A 17,863-nucleotide genomic window follows, 5' to 3' on the forward strand; every position below is an offset into this window, starting at 1 on the left:
TTCTTTAATATTAGTTTTATTTTATCTTTTACGAACAAAGATCAGGCGATAACTAACACTGCTACATATATACACTACAAGAACAGCGTCGTATTTAAATAGACTTAAAGTGTATTTAAAACACTGATTCCGCAGAACGAGAAAGATGAATGGGATGAGAAGGACTACGTGCTAGCCTTTTACGAGGCAGCTTTTCGAGTGTCGTCAGGAGCTTTCCAAAATCTGGTCGACTTTCAGCATGATATGACCAGCAAAGCATCAGAATATCCTGTGAAAGAATTAAAAAAAACAGTTATATATTTGTTTTCTAAAATCTTTTTAAAAAAAACTGTATACGATTGTTTGAATTTGTATCATACCTTCACATCGCGTGAGGCCTGTAAATTTGCCAAAGTTTGTTTCATTCCTTTACCCACCTGCCAGATTATGGCTTCAGGTGGCTGTCCCTTAAATGGCCATTCACCACATAATAACTCATACCAAACAGTTCTGCAAATTATAAAATATTAAAATTTTTATGTCAAAAAAATTTAGTATTTGTAGATGTATGGAAAATCCCTTATTTTTATCATTCAACTTTCATTTTTAATCAACCTAGTTCAATTAAAAGCTTATCGTGTATTTACCCAAAAGCGTAAACATCGGATGCATCTGTGAATGGTAATTCTTCCTGATCTCTGTTCTGTTGAGGTCTTAATCGTCTTACGATTTCAGGAGCAAGATAACAGAGCCAACCAGGTGGTATACTCAGTCCATTACCCGTCCTTAAAAATAAAAAGTAATTATTAACGATACATTTTTTTGCTATTTGAATATACAATTTTTCATTTTATTTACCTATTTCCGTAACAGAGTTTGGTAACGCTAAATAAACCAAAATCGGTTATCACAACCTTTCCGTTCTCTAAGAATATATTCTTGCTTTTGAGATCTTTATGAACAATTCCGCGAGCATGAAGATATCCCATTCCCTAGGTATGTACATAAAAACGTGTAAATAGATTCACAGATGGTCTAGAAAATTATAAGCTCCTTGATTATTAAGATATAAAAGTTACCTGAGAAATTTGTTGGGCAATAATCGTAGTCTTATTCATATTAAATTTATCTTTACGCAAATGAATGTGAGTATAAAGAGTCATGCCCTTGCTCATACTAGTCACTATTGCTAAGCGTGGAGGCTTCATACAAGCTCCCATAAATAAAACTAAATTTTCATGTCTTGTTTTTCGGAATGTTGCCACCTGTTCGATTTTGAATAAAAATAGTTAGTAAGTTTCGGAATTCATTATTTGACATTTAATTTTGATTTTTCTTCCAAATACGGACCTCTAACTTGAACGCTTCAAGCGTTTTATCGTCGTCGAGGTAATAATCCATATTTAAAACCTTAATTGCTACGTCACCATGCCAATTGCCTCTGTACACAGTACCGAACCTTCCGGTACCAATAGGTTCTCCGATTTTCAATTCATCATATGGAATGTCCCACTCACGCATGGATAACTGTAATATTAAATTTACATGAAGTACGTTTTAATGCTTTCATTACGTAAATAACCTTAGTATTTAAAACAAAGACTAACACTATTTTGTCGTGGCCAGCGACTGTCCCCTGGTTCTCCGTCCGAAACTTGTGAATCCTGAGAATCAACCCGAACAGGAGTCCTTTCCGAATCTGTACTGACGCTCCCGGATCCTGAAATACTGACTGTCCTATCACTGTCGCTCGATACGGTACCCTCCAGTCGATGCGTTTCCAGAGTGACACCTTTATCATTGGGCATAACATCTATAACAGATATATATTAACAAATAATTTTAATTCTGCTAATAATTCACATTCTGCTTTAAATTTACATACCTGGAAAGTGAAACTGTTGCTTCATGGGTGCCTGAAGAGTTTGGCTAGCATTGGCAGGTAACAACGCAGGACTAGAAGGTGTTGAGCTATTGCAACTCGAGGTATTTGAACTAGAGTCTGCACCCTGGTAACGGCACGTATATTTAGTATGCCAAAAGTGAATTTGAAAACTTGATGAGGCGTTACGACGTTTCTAGTGTTACCAATGTCAACAAAAAAATTTAGTGCGTGTACTAATTAAAACTAAAGCTTTGAAAAGAACATGGCACAGTAGTAAACTTTCTTATACCACGTAGAGTTGGAAAATTCTGAATCTGTTGCTTTAGAATCAAAGAGCTGATAAGAGTTTTAAAATAAAAATAGAAACAATAAACTAATAAATAATGTGATAGGTTTTAAAAAATTGTCTGCACCATATTTTCAAATGAGTGAGTGTTGATGAACAGGATGATAAGTCAGATGATAATTATTAATCATACCTGAAACGCTGTGTTCATTGACGGATGTGGGTGTGATCGTTTACGATCTCTTCGATTGAGAGAAGCTAGTAAATTTGAATTATGGTGGTTCGGCGACATGATTCCAGGTTTACTTAAAATAGGAGAAACGCTTACCATACCTAAAAAAAGTTTTAGATTATTTTACAATTTCAAATATTTTTAATAAAAAATGTCAGAGTGACAATATTTTCGTTTAATAAAACTAGCTTTAATTAAAAAAAATATGTGCTAATATTTTATGCAAAAACACTTTATCATATACAAACAATTTTTTAATTTCTTCATTTGCCGCTCTGACATTGCATTATAATAATAAAATAAAAAAGAATATCTACTATCTGCTTGTAAAGTTCTTTTGAACTCATCAATAAGTTCCTGAGGTAAACCGCACGACGGTGGTACTTTGGATTCACAGTCTCTGTGACACTTGTACTTGCACTCTTTACACTTAAGACCAGTACCAATGAACATTTGTTTATCGCAGTAGTCACAAGTCGTCATCATTTTAAAGGTTTTTGTAAAACGATGATTAATAATGTGCCCCATTCCACGTGTTACTGTTGGCGTTCTAGGAGACTTTGGCACTTGAAGACTCATCACTGTTAAACGATTCAACGTTTTTCAATGAATTTAATTAGTATATTGTTGATTCAAATGCTCTATAATTAAATATTTAATCTAAAAAAATACCTGTTCCCTTGTAACTATTATCGTCACTTTCTGCACTTGAGTAAGGCGGCGATTTGATAGGACTGTTACTATTAGGCAACAAACTATCGCCAACAAGATCGGCACCGCTGTAAGAACCTGGTTCAGTAGGTAAACGAGTTCTCCTACCAACTGAAGCTGCTTGTTGTTCATTAGCAGAACTAAAAATTAAAAAGAAATAAGATTAGATTTAAATGTTTGCTGATCAACATCAGTGTATGACATAAATACCTGGATATTGTTTCTCCATTGTCAAGACGATTTGCTAATTGCGATTCATGAGATTTTGACTTTGTTAATGGGAATACATCGGATTGTGAAGAATTATCTGGTCCAGTCTGACTTTTCTTTGATGGAGGTGGGGTTGTAGGAAATTTTAATCCTAAAGCTGAAAGTTAAGACCAGAAATTAAAATTGATTTTTGTTTTTAATACAGTGATTATCAATCAATGTCTATACATACCTTGACCCTTTGAAAATAAAGGGGTTGAAGGTGGACTGGTAGATGATGATAAAGAGGCAAAGGAAGAAGCTTGAGCAAGCATATCACTATTAAAATTATTATTATTATTATGGTATGGAATGCTGTCTTCGGAGGGGACAGAACTTCTGGTAACACGAGACCGAATAGGACGAGGTGATGGACCACTTCTTATATGATGTCTATCCCAAGAATCCCAGTATAAATTCATATCACTGTTGTCCATATCACCTCTGATTAGAACATCTGAAAATCAATATACAATAACCATAAGCATGAATCTTAATCAAAGTAATATCCTAGACTTGTGAACAACCAAATGCTTACCCATATATCGACGCAGATTATGGAGTGCTCTGCATAACCTGCGCAACTCTTCCTCATGTTTTATATTATTTTCACCAAGCATAGTTCCTAATTCATGTTCCGATTTTTCTTTCAAAGCTTCTAAAGAATTAGCTTTGGAACAAACCAGCTAAAAGAGAGACATTCAGTTATAGACATTTTTATACAATTAGTTGCATTAAAAGTAGCTTCAAGTGTATGTATCTACCTGTATAGATTCTTGTGTAAGACCTACAACTCGAAGCCATTGTTGCAGAGATGGATATTGTCTCATTTCTGCAGGTAACGATTCAATGGAAAGTTTTTCTTTGGTGACAAGTTGCTTCGAATATAGTTTTATCAACTTTCCCTGTAAATTTATCAAGAATTTGCCAAATTAGTAAGTGCATTCAGCAAGGTGAAATTTAAATATCTATAGCACTCAATTGTCAAAAAATTAGTGAATCAACATAAAAATTGTGTCTCATGCTCAATTGAATTATATTTTGAGTTCTCCTATTGTAATTCTTGATATAAAGATAAGGAATTTAGATTATATTTTAGCCTGCATTACAATTTTCATAATGCAAAACAATGTCAATAGCAAAGTTTGAAAACATGAAAGGAAGGCGAGCTGGCAATGTGGAAAGTCAATCGCTTAAAATTTGGAACGAGTACGGTAGGAGATCTGGCGTACAGTTTGCTGGCTAGGACTAATAAGCGAGGTAAGTAAAAGAGAGTGACAATGCTCGCATACAAAATTGCCTTGGGCATTCCAAGGCCTTGTTGGCTGTGGAGTAGCCTCGCGCAGAACTGAATCATCATAATGAAGAAGATTAGAGCGAGCAAACAGGGCATGAGAATTTGGCATAAACAAGAAGCATGGAAGCAGTAGCAGAGAAAGGAAGGTAACCTCGAGAGTGCGGATCTCCTGCTGGGTGAGCTCAGCGCTGGTAGAGCACTGAGTCCTGAGGCCCTCGAGCCGATCCGCCGAGATGTCAATCATCGACTGGACGACATCCAGGGCCTTGCGTATCTCCTGCTCCGCATCCTCGGTGTCCGCCATGCCTCGAGGGCGCGGAGACACGGCGGTGTCCTTGTCGTCGTCGTCGTCGTCTCTGATTACGCCGAGGCAAGGCCTTGCAGCAACACGTCGTCCTGGTTTCTCCGCTGGCGCTCTCCCGATGCAGAGACAGGCCAGCCTCGTCCAAATCCTAGTGTGGAACTACTCGTGTGCTCGCTGCTGCTGCTGCGGCTCCGCTGCTCTCAGTTCGCGTTCACGGGCATGACGATAGCCCGATCGTCCTCGGCAGGCAGGCAGGTCCCCGAGCCGAGCCGAGCACTGCAGCCTCGAGAGTCCCTGATGCGGGTCGCGCGTCGCCGCAGCCGCGGTAGCTGATGGCTACCTACACACCACGGAGCTGCTGCTCTCTGGCCTCTCGCACTCGGTAACGCGCGCGTCCTCCAGCCTCCTCCTCCTAGCCTTGTAGGTATTCCTTCGCTCCGTCTAGCGAACGCGGAACGCGCAGCCAAATATCACTTATCAACATTGACAACCATCTTGGCGGCCCCCTTGCGGTTGCTTGCGCTTGCCTCTCGCAGCAGTCGCAGCTCGCTTTCCGTCTCGCTTGCGCGCCTGCTCTTTTTTCTCGTGCTCTCTGATCTCTCCTTCTCGCTTGCTGCTATGCTCGAAGGCTGTCTCCCTCTCGCTCCTTTTTCGCTCTGACGTCAGGTGCGTGTGCTGTGCTGCTCCGCTGCCGCTCTGCGCTGATGGGGGTTGGGGATTCGGGAGCGTCAGCAGCGCCCGTAGCACCACCCGTGGACCGTGTATTAACGTGAAAATATGCGCTCAGGTGGCTCCTCCTTACCGGCAGAGACCGATCACCGATCGGAGGCGCGCTGTGTGCCATCTCGTCGCAGCGCCCAAGACCATCTTCCGAGGAGTCAGTAGAATTTTACGAGCCGTCGGTGCTGTACCTGCGCGTTAACCTGCATACCCGAGACAGGCTCTGTACTTGCCTCCGGACTGCAAGCTGCAAGTACGGTGTACGGTAATAGGTCTACCTGGAATAGGCCTATCGTTCATTTGTTGAGAGACGTATTCAGTTGTTATTGTAAATAGATTGCATTGAAATGCTGAATGCAGTCCACGACGATGAGTACGGTTATGCATTGAATTTATACTTTTACCGCTGTACGTTATACAAATTTTGCTTTACGTATGTGAAAATATTGTTGTGAAATACGATTTTGTAGAGAGAGAGAGAGAGAGAGAGAGAGAGAGAGAGAGAGAGATGAAACACAAATAACATCTTAACATCAACAATAACCGAATTATATTGACTCATAAGTAGTGATCCTTTCGTCTCGCAGGTGGGGTGAGAAGGTCACTTGTGATGAGCATCCTCTCCTTTCACTAACAATTTGTTATCTTCCTTTACTTACATATCAGTGGGGTTTTAAAAAGTTTTAAGATAGTTTTAAGATCATCATCTATTAGGTACCTGTAACTTATAAGCTATATAATGCCCTTTTATACTAGCAGCGTGTCTGCGTGTGTCTTCTTTTTCTTTTAAAACAAAAACATATCCAGCGACATTTGTATATTTATTTACAAGCCTGTATTATCATCAACCGAAGCAATATGCAGAGCCGAAAACCAATGTGCTCAGGATACCCCTGAAATATTTATTCAAAACTAAAACAGGCAATAGGCAACTTCGATGCATACTTTATTATATCCAATAAATTCCGTTATATCATATCGACGAAACAAAAATATACCTGACTGAATTTAAGTTTTGCTAATTTTTTGTTTCAGTTACAATGTGTAGATATTTGTGGATGACATCCCCGCGAAAAGCCGCGGAGTTCTTCGGCATCGGTGAAAAGGTTAGTGTTTATATTTTGTTAACCATCTCTTTAATATTGACTTTTAAACAAATATGAATACATACCGGGTCTGGTGAGACGCTACCTTATACTGCAGCTGTGAACAAAGTCAAAGCAAAGGAAACCTCGGGAGGTGGAAGATGCAGAAATAAAAGAAAAATAATTGTACGATAAACGATTTGGTTTACTTTTATTTAGTATCCCGTAAGTTCATAGTATAATGTTCTTCGTTAAAGCCGTATGATTCTTCCACACATAGAACGGGAACGGCGTTCTCTTGTCCCTCTGTTCGTTCAATTAATCATAATCAATTAATATCTGTTTGCCACACATTTTTCCTCGAAACTCATTTGTTTTCTCGCGAATTTCTCATTCCTCTTGCGCAAAATCCGAAAGGAAAAACCATACACACATATATATATATATATATATAATAGATCGCGGCCGAAAATGTTCGCGCGCAAACGCACATTGTTTGTTTGTTGTTCCCTCTTTCACTGCTTTTTTCTCTCTCCTCAAGCCTCGTCTCTTCGGCTCCGTCCAAGTCGCGCGCAAACTCTCTCGCCGCGTACGATTCGAGTACAAAGTGCAAAACTGGGTGGGGAGCTCGCCAAAAGATACACACAAGTTATAATATTATAATGTACAATCGACAGAATTGAGTTTCTCTTTCTTTTACATATTCGTACGTACGAATGCTAATAACGAAGTGTGTCATCTTGTCACCCTCTCTCTCTCTCTCTCTTGCTCTTGTTTATTATTATTCCCTTTTGTTATATACCGTCACTCGTGATTGCAAATTTTTGTTTCGTTTTTTTTATTCATGATCGATTTTTTTCATTTAAATAACACTTAGTTTCACTCGCTCTCACGCAGTCTCTCTATATCTAACTTTCGCATATGTCACGCGCTCTGTCTCTCTCACATCAGGCCGCATTCGCTCCGTTAAATAGCATTAATGCGCTCTCGCTTTCTCTCGTCGTTTTTGTTTTTTTATATATCCACCTAATTTAACTCTGATTCTCCGACCCACCTCTCTCACATCATCTCGTAGATTCGAATTTCCCGTGTCGCGATCAGCTGTTGGAATCCACGAGACGAGGTTCTCTCGCTTGTGTGTCCGGGGGCCACACACGCAATCGAGGTGTCTCTCATTCAGCGCCGCTCGTTCGCTCGCTCGACAAAGATCTTCAGAGTCTCTCCTCCGTTTCGCAGCTCTCGGCGATGTTGTGCAAGATTTAATAGATTAGCAGCCGTCAATCTCGATAATCGCCGGTATACAAAAGGAAACGCGTCGCACGAGAGAAGACGGCCCCCGAAAATCATCGCCGCGGTGAAAACGGAGGATCACATGCGTCTATCATCATCATCATCTTCATCATCATCATCGCTTCGTGTTCGTCGGGCGTTCGAACTCGCGGATCGGATTTTCATCGTCGCAGTCGTCAAAGCATTGCTCGTCGCGTGAACGCGATCGTCACGTGCTTCGCTCGCGTCAAGACGTCAGCTTGCGATGACCGAGTGGCGATTAAGCTCGCCACTCCCGCGACTTCTAGTGTGTTGCGCGCGCGCGCGCGCGTGTGTGTATGTGTGTGCGTGTGTGTGTGTGTACGTGTGCGGAATAGGATTTCGGAGGGGTCATACATAAGGTCGCGCTCGCTTGTATAATGTAGCTCGCCGCGTCGCGCGGGTGTTTATAAATGTAGGGGAGTGTAGGTCGCCGCGAGTCGCGCTGCAGCTTTTTCCAGCTCTTATTCTCGTCTCTCCTTTCTTCTTCCCTTATTTTCTCTCGTGCAGTGAAAGAGCATATAGCGGTGCGCCGGGACGGACGGAGTGTGGAAGCTGGAAAAATTCCGGGATCGCGTCTGACACATTTCTCGCGTCTTCCCGAGAACCTCGAGCCCGACTGCAGCGCACAGTTTTGTCTCTTATTTCTCGAGCTTTCCTTGTCTTGTATATACCTGCGTATGCGCGCGCGCGGGAACGTGTGCGGGAACGTGTGCCCGCCAGGGACGCTCGGAACGGTTTGTCTGGCTTGGCTTGTTGTCGCTGCTACTGAATGTATATTGTGTATAGTTATACGGGGAATCCTACGGAAAAAATATACTTTCTTCGGGACTTTAAAAACGGTAGAAAAAAAATTGTTGGGGCACGCGCCCGGACCACTTACTTTCTAATTGTCCATATGCTTGAAACGATGCAAAACCACGTTCCAACTCTGAAAAAGTGCAAAACAATGCGTATAGCATGTAAATACGGGAAAAGAGCTTAATTTAAAAAAAAATTTGAAAATATGGAAAAATCACGAAAAAAGGTACAAATTTCTTGACTCCGAAAGACCCTGAAATTTTCATGATTTTTCCGCATTTTCAATTGTGCGTAACTTTTGACCAAATCAAGCATTTCCAACGCATTTTTTTTAAATTCAAGCTCTTTTCCCGTACTCTCTTCCTACCGTAATACATTTTCTGTTTGTGTCCTTGTGCATAAAGTAGACGCCGTTGAACAATGGCTATTTTTCGACGAATTTGAGCGTCCGAGAAAACAGTGTCACAAGGCACATTTTCAGTGTTGGAACGTGGTTTTACAGGTACTAAGTGCTGCACACATGTACTAAACCTGCAACAATTTTTTTCACCGTTTTTGAAATCAAGAAAGTGAATTTTTCCCGTATAATTCTCTATACGCTGTGCGCCGTGAGCGACGATGGTTTGGTTTAGTTTCGTTTTTGGGGGAGGCTATGTGGGACGATAATTAGGTGCGGAAAGTTTCTGCACTCGTCGCGTCGAGCTTTTAATTATTTACATAAAGCTCGGCTAATCCGGGCGTCGCGCGCGAGGCTTTAGCGCGCTAACAGTATTACGTACGGGTAAGCCGGTTTGTTTTCCTTTTTTTATGCAAAAATAGAAAGCATTAACCTTATTATTCGAGGGAGTAAAGAATCGCGATTGAAACGCTGACGCGCTAATTTTTTACGAAAGCCGCCTCGTTTAGGATGATGAACAATGCCGCCAGACAAACGCGTTTCGAGACCGAAGTTTGGTTCTCGGGAAAAGGCCAGCTCACAACTTTTGTTATTTATATACGATTCTTCGTTTGTATATAATACGTATGTCTACCATATAAATATACATCAGTGAAACCTATATATGTAAGAACAAATGGAATTTACACAGCTAGCACGAGTCATCGGCTAAGTATAGAATAATACGGAGACATTCGATTTTTCGCGCGCAGGTGATGTACGCGAGAGGAGAAAACGAAAAGCTCTGACGATCCTCCCCTGCAGGAGAAATCGGAGACTTTGCTTTTGTCTCTCGGCTTCATACGCGTGTGCTATTTATATATACCCGATGAATGGAATAAGAGGCGCGATATTCAAGGACTACAGTAGACATTCGTACAAAAATTCAATGCTGATGCTGCTACATACGATATATCCTAAAGATTTTTCTCTCCGTTGACAGGAGCGACGTGGACTCGATCGCTCGCCTTATGTGCATTCGCTATACGAAAGCTTTGCGCTTGTAATCATCTCAGGACCTCAGAAGGTCCACGTCGCCCCTTCAGCGCTTGTAATTTCACCATCTGCGCTCGCACACACAACGTTTTTCTCTTATTCCCTCAAGTTTAAAATGCGTCATTCGACCAACGCGCAGCCAACCGGCGTCAGTCCAACGAACCTTCACAGCTGATCGTCATACTCTATTATATGCGCACTCGTCGATTATAACTATAGATTTTTATATATATCAGACAATATCCACCATTATGTTCATTCTTTTTTTTTTTATTTCTTTAGGATTTAGGCTAGGCGGTAAATCAGTGTGCGTGTGTGTATGTGTGTTTACACCTGTGTCTTCGAGTCGTGTTTCTTGTTTTATATGAGGTGCGTGTGACCGGCCGGTGCTAACCTTGTTTTTTTGCTATCATCGACTTCGACGATATAGTTATCTTAATTTCGGGAATCTATATTGAGAAATGCTTTTGAAGTTGGATTTTAGAAAACTCTGATAAACGGGAATGTAAATTTTTACAAAAATCACTATCTCATAGTGATGCACGATTAGAGCCAAGGCTGAATTTTCAGAAAACTAATAACTCGCACTTAACGCGAGTTTTGTACTTGATTATAATTTGATATAAAAATCGTAGAATATGATATCGTTTGTCTCGCGTGTTAGAAAGTTGGACACTGAAAAATGTTTGCGTTCATCGGTTGTAGCTATATCGAAAGAAGGCATAATCATCGATCATTTGAAACGTCGAACACCTATATATAGGATACAAGTCAAAAAACGTCGCGGTATATTATGTTGAAATCGAAACAAAAGGTGTCCTTCGATCCGGCTGTTTGCGCGGTTAGCACAGGCGGTCAGACAGCTGCGGTTTTCATTACATACCAATACTCGCATCGTGTGTTGTTGTCGCCCTTTACAATCCAAAAGTTACACAATAATTATTTATTTATTTATTTTTCTTGTTCGTTTCATTAATGTAACACGTACGGCATATTATAATTAACGTATGTATACTTAGACTATGTATTTACAGACAATCACATGACTCGTAGATAATTTTTTTTCTATTATCATTCGTGTAGTTTACTCGTCCCTGTGCTACCGCGAATTTTCTCTCGTTTTTGTCTTTCCCAATTCGATAATTGTCGCTCATCTTCCATCGTCATCTCTGTCGTTCGCTTCCGTCGCATTCGGCTTCCTTCGAAGATCGTAAACTTCGCGACCCTCTCGCTTCTTCACGATCTCATTTGTTAAAATTTATTTGGCCCTCCGCGTTTTTTGGGAGCTGAAACCCGTTCAATTCTTCTTGTTCTTATCATTTTCCGCATTAATTTTTTATTCGCGTCTCTCTTCACACGGAGAGCGCGCGATATCAATATATGTAAACATCTGTGTGTATAGATATATATTTTATAAAAACATTATTTAACGTCATAATAACTCGGCAATAAAAGTGTTCGCGTATAAAGTATCATACCATCGATTTCACAAGTTCACATGTAGCGATTCGCCCGTTGTTACAGCACCTCAAAAAGTATCTAAGAGCTTTCGTTCTATCAATCAAGTTTGCTTCATCAAATGTGAGCTTTCAAAGTCGATTTTCTTCTTAACGATTCTTGCTTTCGCAACGACGACATATCATTAATACAGAATTGCCGATTTATCTAAACACGAAACGACAATAATATCTATGCTTGTGCATCATCGAACGAGCTTCAATTCACGAGCGGAGGGTCCCGGACGAATTGTTTATTTTTTTTTTTATACCTCTCCTCGTCTCTCAGCGGCTTCTCGCATCTCCGTCCCTTGCAATCAATCGCTCTCTTGCGCTTGTTCTTTCGTTTATAACTTTTCATAATATATCTACGCAAAATATCATACGTGTGCCTCAAGGCAAGAACAAGTATACGTAATATTTTATAAATCTTATAATTCGCATTTATCGACCACGATACGATGCTTGCCTGTCGCTATATCGTATCGCTATCGATCGAACGATCGGCGAGTCGGAATTCATTGAGGTGAGCTCGAGTATAGTTCAAAGTATACCATAACTTTTTTTCCAAACTACAATACGTTTATACTCAACAAAGTGTATATATGCATATATATCACTGTCGTCCAATTGGAAGCTTTTTTTCAAAAAATATACACCGTATTATCACATCGTTTGCGCTAAAGCTCATTTGCGTAACTCTATACCGAGGAAGAGAACAATAATCTGAAAATTAGAATAATCCCACGCGCGACAATCTGGTAAATCTCCAAAAAGTCGCGACTCACGCGCAAGCGGAGAGTGCTCTTATCGAAGCGCCTCATCTTCCGCAGAGCTTGCAATGACGTCGCGCGATCGATCCCCGCGAGCCATGAATCTCTCCCTCTCTCTCTCCCTCAATTCCAAGCGGGCGCTGGCGTCGCGCTGCCGCCGCCGCAGCACGATTCGTCGCCATCCACAAGAGCGAGAGAGAGAGAGAGAGAGAGAGAGAGAGAGAGAGAGAGAGAGAGAGAGATCTCAGCGTCGGCGGTACAGCGCCTAATTGCAAAATCGATCGGCGAGCTCCCATCAGAGCTTCCTGCAAGCTCACCGCGCCGCTCGTCAATCACGAGCCAGCGAGCAAGCGAGCGTCTCTCTCGTTCCTCGATCTCACCTCACGAGGACTCGCCGTCAGCTATACAGACATCGTCACTGCGCTGCGCTGGTGCACGATGCGTGTACGGCTATGTGCATGCGCTTGTACACGTATACGCACGTATCATAAGGTAAAACGCAGATCGACGAAAGAATGAACGTATAATATCGGTGGCGCAGCGAAAGCTCGACGAGAGAAGGCGTGTTTTATTATTTATTTTCCTTTTTATCGCTCGCGCGCGCGGCGCTCGAGATTTATGGCCGCAGCTCCGTGTGTGTGGGTGTGCACGAGAGGCGCATTGAGATTTGAGCTTTAAGCGGCGATGCGATGGCCTTTTTAAGTGATATCGCCGGGGCGCTGTTAAGAGGCCGTGACAAATGGACGCGCGCTGCTTCGAATCGTAAAATGCCCCCCCCCCCCCCCAACTCTCGAGTGCTTATTTACGGGCTCGAATGATTTCGATGCGCGCGAAAGCGCCGTTTTACCGGATTATTTCCCATGACACGACGTGGCGGATTACGTATTTTTGGTCGAAATCATTCCGTCGTTATAAATCATCAAATCTCGATGTGGACGTGCTGGAAAGCTCGGAAGATCTTAATTATGTCCTCTCGGCTCGGTGAGGGAGAAGCAAAAAATGAAAAAATCAGTGGACGCTCGGCTCGTTTGCCGGAACCAAAAAGTACTTACAGGCGATGACCCGATTCTCGCCGGAGACGGCTCTCCTCGATTGATTTTCGCGGCGAGAGCGCGTCCAAGCGAGTTAACGAGAAAACGCGCGCGGATAAGAGGAGCTTTTTTTGCGCGAGTGCAGTGCGCGGGAATTTCGAATGAGTTATTTCTTCTTAATTGCGCGAGCTAAATCGACGCGCTCTCGTTGTCGTCGAGGACCTTGCGGAATGTATAATGATCGATCGCAGTGTAGTATCGTAGTGCTGCTGCGCCACCGAGAATCACAAGTTTCAGCTAACAACTACACGCTAACGGCCGGATCAGACTGTCTTGAGATGAAGATTGCTCTTCTAAGCGTAGCCTCTCCCCGTCCCCCCTCTCTCTCTCTCTCTCTCTCTCTCTCTCTCGACAATATGAAAGTCTATATACGGCGTCGACCGAAGTAGCGCGCAGAGAGCGAGAATTCGTGTTTCTCGTCACGGATGCGCGAGCGCGAGCTCGAATTTCAATCAGAGAAAGGCGAACTTGAGCGCGGCGCGGAAAAAAGAGAGAGAAAAAGGGCGACGCGGAGGAGGGAAATCCACAATAGGAGCCCGGCGATCTTCCTCGCGACCCTACTCATTACTTATTTCTAGCCCTCTGGCTTACTCCGTTCCTCTTCAGGTTTCTCTCTCTCTCTCTCCCTCTCCATCACACTCTTGTTTCTTTCTCGAAAGGAAGGCTGCGCTGCTCTCATCGATATCCTCCGAATCAACTCTCGCTCTATCTCTCACCATCGGTGCGGCGGACCCATATCCTTCATCGGCGCATTTTGACGAGACGAGCTTTTTCCATCCCTCCTGTGTATGCGGTGCAACGTCGGCGCCTCGCGTCGCGACTCGCTCCCTCGCGAGTGTCACGGAAGATTTCGATCTTCCCGAGACACACTGCGTCGCTATACTCGTGTGTGTGTGTGTGTGTGTGTGTGCGTGCGTGCACTGAAAAAAGTGATTCGCAAGCAGAGCTTTTCTTCCGCGCGCCTAATGTGTCCCGTGCAAAATTTGACTCGCGGAGATAACTGGCCGCGAGCCAAACTGCGCGACCAAGCTCCGTGTAACTTCCCCTCCGCGGAGGGAGAGGGAATCGTATATTCCGCCGACATTTTTTTCTCCCTCCGCGTACCTCAGCTTCAGCTTTCTCTCTCGGTGTGCATAAATCACTCGCCGCGTAGTCGAGCGTGAATTCGCTCGCTAGGATTCATTTTTATTGTTTCTATCCCTTCTATACTTCTGCTCAACGTGTGCCTCGAAGAAAATACAACCAAGATTTTCGCCCAAAGTCGGTGATACTTTCTTCTCCCCGTCGCGCGGGGCCGCGTAGAGAGCGAACAGAGAGAGAATCGGCCCTGTGTCGCTGCTTCCGAGAGGCTGCGTGTCTAAACGTGTTTCGAAAGCTCGCGAAGGAGCGCCGCATTGAGTTCTGCCTCGAAGTTAATGCGGCGTTCGATGCATATCTCAGTGTCAATAATCATTTATCACAATATCGGAATTTCGTCGGAATCGCAAAGCAAGCGCGCGGTCGCGTCGATCGCTGGAACCTCGTGTAGTCGTATTGTAACAACGATATAGTGTAACGATGATGAGGAAAAAATCCCGACGTCGAAAAGTAGATAACAAGAAGCGCAAGCTTTCTCTCTCTCTCTCTCTCTCTCTCTCTCTCTCTCTCTCCCTCTCTCTCTCGCTCTCTCTCGTTCCAGCGATCGATCAGTCGGAAACGCGCAGAGCCGATTCTTCGTCGTGACACCTGCACACCAGTAGTGGATAACGCAATCATCCTCTCCCTTGCAAATCCCTATCTTTTCAGTGCACGCGAGGAGTCGAGCGGACGACCGGCGCCGAGTGCGTGTGTATCGGTGTAATACGTCGTTGCGCATGTCTCTTGTCTCTTCTGCGATCGTCGCCCACGTCAGAGCTGGCGCGCGTGTCTCGTGTGTCGTGCGTGTGTGTCGTGTGCTCTCCTCTCCTTATGTCTAGTTATTATGTATAGGGGCCGAGGTAGCGGCTCGCAGGACGAGGAGGAGAAGGTTCATCGGTACCAGGCGGGCCCGGTCGTCGGCAGATAGGTCTGGGTGAGGGCGACCGCGAGGCTGACGAGCAGCAAGCCGCAGAGACGGCCGCGCTCGGACTCGCTCGCCGTCAGGCTCAGCGCACCCGCGAACCAGCACAGGAAGCGACAGCAGCCCGGCACCGAGCTTATGCCGCGCTGGATCGCCGCCGGATGCTCCCCTGTTGACAGATCAGAGGCGACGGGCGTTTCGTTATAAATATTCGAGAATTGGGAATCTTTCTACGAATTTTAGCGGTCGTTATACCATTGAGAACGTGAAGCTGGACGCTGGTGCTGTCGAGGTTGCTCGGCCTGCACGTGTAGTTGCCGGAGTCCTCGGGCCCGGCGTTGTGGATCGTCAGATTGCTCGACGTGTCGTTCGTGCCGTCGATCAGCTTCGTCTGTATGTTCATCTTGCCCTTGCGGTCGAACAGCTGACGTTCCTGGTGAAGCCAGAACACGTAGAACGGGATCTCGAGCGAGTTCTTGACCACGCACTGCAGGATCACCGTGCTGCCCGTCTTCACGTAGCGATCCTTGTCGCCCAGGATCTCGATTTGCGGCACTGCAATTTTCGTTTTTTCACCATTTCATCATTTTACATGAATCATAGTATAGTAGGAATACATTTCGTCACGATGATTCTCGCGGGGTAAGATTCCGCGAGCAAATGAAAAAATCGTTTGGTTTATTATTGCGGAAGCTCGCGAGAATAGTTTGATGCCATAACTCGGGGGTTATAAAAGGCTGAAAATGAAATTCTTACGCGTCGCGTTTATAGTATAGGCTTTATTACGTTCTGAGAGCGTATTCACGGTCCAACTGCCTGGTCGTTCCTTGGAGAAACGTTCATTGAATAAATCGGATTAAAGAAGAAACTCACCGATGACGATCAGCCTGACCGTGTGGCTGAGCTTGGGCTCCGTCGATATCTGGCACTCGTACTCCCCCTCGTCTCGCTTCTGGGCGTATTTGACCAGCAGCGACCACGTGTTGGTCTTGTCGTAGAAGTGCGACTGAAACCTGTCGTCCGCGATGAATATCGTCCTGTCCACCGCGAGTATGTGATCGTCCCTCGTTCTCACCCATGACACCTGCTCGACAGAGACGGACGTTTCCACATAGTTTATGCTCTGCGCGTGATATAATACGCTCGACGATTCACAATTACGGACTAATCTCCAGGTTAAAACAGACGCGCGGCGAAAAATCGTGGAATACGCGTAAGCGAAAGGAGAGCAAAGCGTTACACAGAGGCAAGATGACAGAAAAAGAAAACTCCTTTATCCTTTGAAAAGATCAAACAATCGAAAGCGCGAGCGCGGAAGCGGTACAAACGCTCTCCCCCTCTGTGTACACGTAACCGACCTTAATAGAGTGGCTCAGCGCATATCTCGATCGAGCGTGTACGTACAAAAGAAGTCGGCCGCGCGCGGGCGGAGAGGAAACGCGAACTTTTGCTACGCGCGGGGCCGAGGAGAATGACTCTGCTGAATTTTCAGAAATTTCGAAACGGCTCTCTCGCGCAATGCAAATGCTAACAGTTTCCATTATGTGCCGGGCTTCGGCAATCAGAGCTCGCGCTTTTCGAAGTCTCGAACTCCCTTAACTTTTTGCCCGCGCTAGCGCACGCGGATTTCTTCGTATAATAAATTTCATTCAACGAACTTGGCCAAAGTTACACGCTGCGGCCGCCGAGTAGTTCATGCTGCGCCGCGCACTGTAATTCCCAGTCGAACTCGTAAACTGAATTCGCCGTGGGCTACTACTATACCTTGACGAATAACTTTTAAACTGCGGCAATTCAAAATCCGGGCTAACGCGCAATCTAATTTATTCACCGGCGCGTTGAGCTACTCGCTGTACGCACATCAAACGGATGTAAAAAACGATTTCGATTCGCAAACCGGCGCGGCTAACGCTGTTTTAATCCGCCTGAAAGCAGCTGAGTTGAAAAGAAGGCCGCGCTCCTAAATACCAAAGTTATACGCGCTCGACGCATAAATAGACGGAGAGAAATTCGGGATACCAGTTTTCGAGGATGGCCCGCTATAATAAACACCGGCGCTCTCGGACTCATTTGCGCAAATGAGCCGGAAAAAATTCGAGCGCGCGCGCCTCGTAAACCCTAATACTTAACAATACTTAACGAATTCAAATCCCGCGCCAGAAGCGTTTTTCCGGGC

General features: G+C 44.1%; 2 protein-coding genes and 1 long non-coding RNA gene across 4 annotated transcripts in view; 1 reads left to right on the plus strand and 2 right to left on the minus strand.

The window, feature by feature from the left end:
- Positions 1-5,641, minus strand: LOC100121463 (kinase suppressor of Ras 2). 2 transcript variants are annotated; one of them, XM_003425330.5, is made up of 16 exons: positions 4,791-5,581; positions 4,107-4,247; positions 3,881-4,028; positions 3,536-3,799; positions 3,304-3,460; positions 3,055-3,233; positions 2,700-2,963; positions 2,344-2,483; positions 1,865-2,057; positions 1,587-1,792; positions 1,330-1,506; positions 1,059-1,244; positions 838-971; positions 627-764; positions 360-489; positions 1-268 (listed from the first exon to the last, which is right to left on the minus strand). In XM_003425330.5, exons 1-16 carry the CDS (start codon positions 4,941-4,943, stop codon positions 116-118), a joined length of 2,763 nt encoding a protein of 920 aa, XP_003425378.1. In that variant the 5' UTR covers positions 4,944-5,581; the 3' UTR covers positions 1-115. The 2 variants fall into 2 exon arrangements, with proteins under 2 accessions (XP_003425378.1, XP_001605076.1); XM_001605026.6 differs by having other exon boundaries at positions 9-268; positions 1,865-1,988; positions 4,791-5,641.
- A 75-nt stretch (positions 5,642-5,716) lies between these two features.
- Positions 5,717-7,213, plus strand: LOC116416155. The gene is made up of 3 exons (XR_004226686.1): positions 5,717-6,071; positions 6,699-6,769; positions 6,867-7,213. It is a non-coding gene; the product is annotated as an uncharacterized LOC116416155 (long non-coding RNA).
- LOC100121481 (protein turtle homolog B) overlaps positions 6,936-17,863 on the minus strand; it is a 28,372-nt gene continuing 17,444 nt past the window's right edge. The window contains exons 3-5 of the mRNA XM_008204033.3: positions 16,561-16,771; positions 15,943-16,242; positions 6,936-15,856 (exon numbers count right to left, since the gene is read on the minus strand). Of these exons, the coding sequence (XP_008202255.1) occupies positions 15,657-15,856; positions 15,943-16,242; positions 16,561-16,771 (711 nt within the window). The 3' untranslated portion in view covers positions 6,936-15,656. The remainder of the gene's footprint in view (positions 15,857-15,942; positions 16,243-16,560; positions 16,772-17,863) is intronic.

This window comes from Nasonia vitripennis, chromosome 2 (assembly GCF_009193385.2).
Source record: "Nasonia vitripennis strain AsymCx chromosome 2, Nvit_psr_1.1, whole genome shotgun sequence".
NCBI lineage: Eukaryota > Metazoa > Arthropoda > Insecta > Hymenoptera > Pteromalidae > Nasonia > Nasonia vitripennis.

Excerpts from the sequence above, each read along its gene's own strand:
- LOC100121463 (XM_003425330.5), bottom strand. The coding sequence starts at position 4,943 with ATGGCGGACACCGAGGATGCGGAGCAGGAGATACGCAAGGCCCTGGAT. Across the intron at positions 1,793-1,864 it reads GCAACAGTTTCACTTTCCAG|ATGTTATGCCCAATGATAAA; the intron begins GTATGTAAATTT and ends TATCTGTTATAG. Across the intron at positions 1,507-1,586 it reads GCTGGCCACGACAAAATAGT|TTATCCATGCGTGAGTGGGA; the intron begins GTTAGTCTTTGT and ends TTAATATTACAG.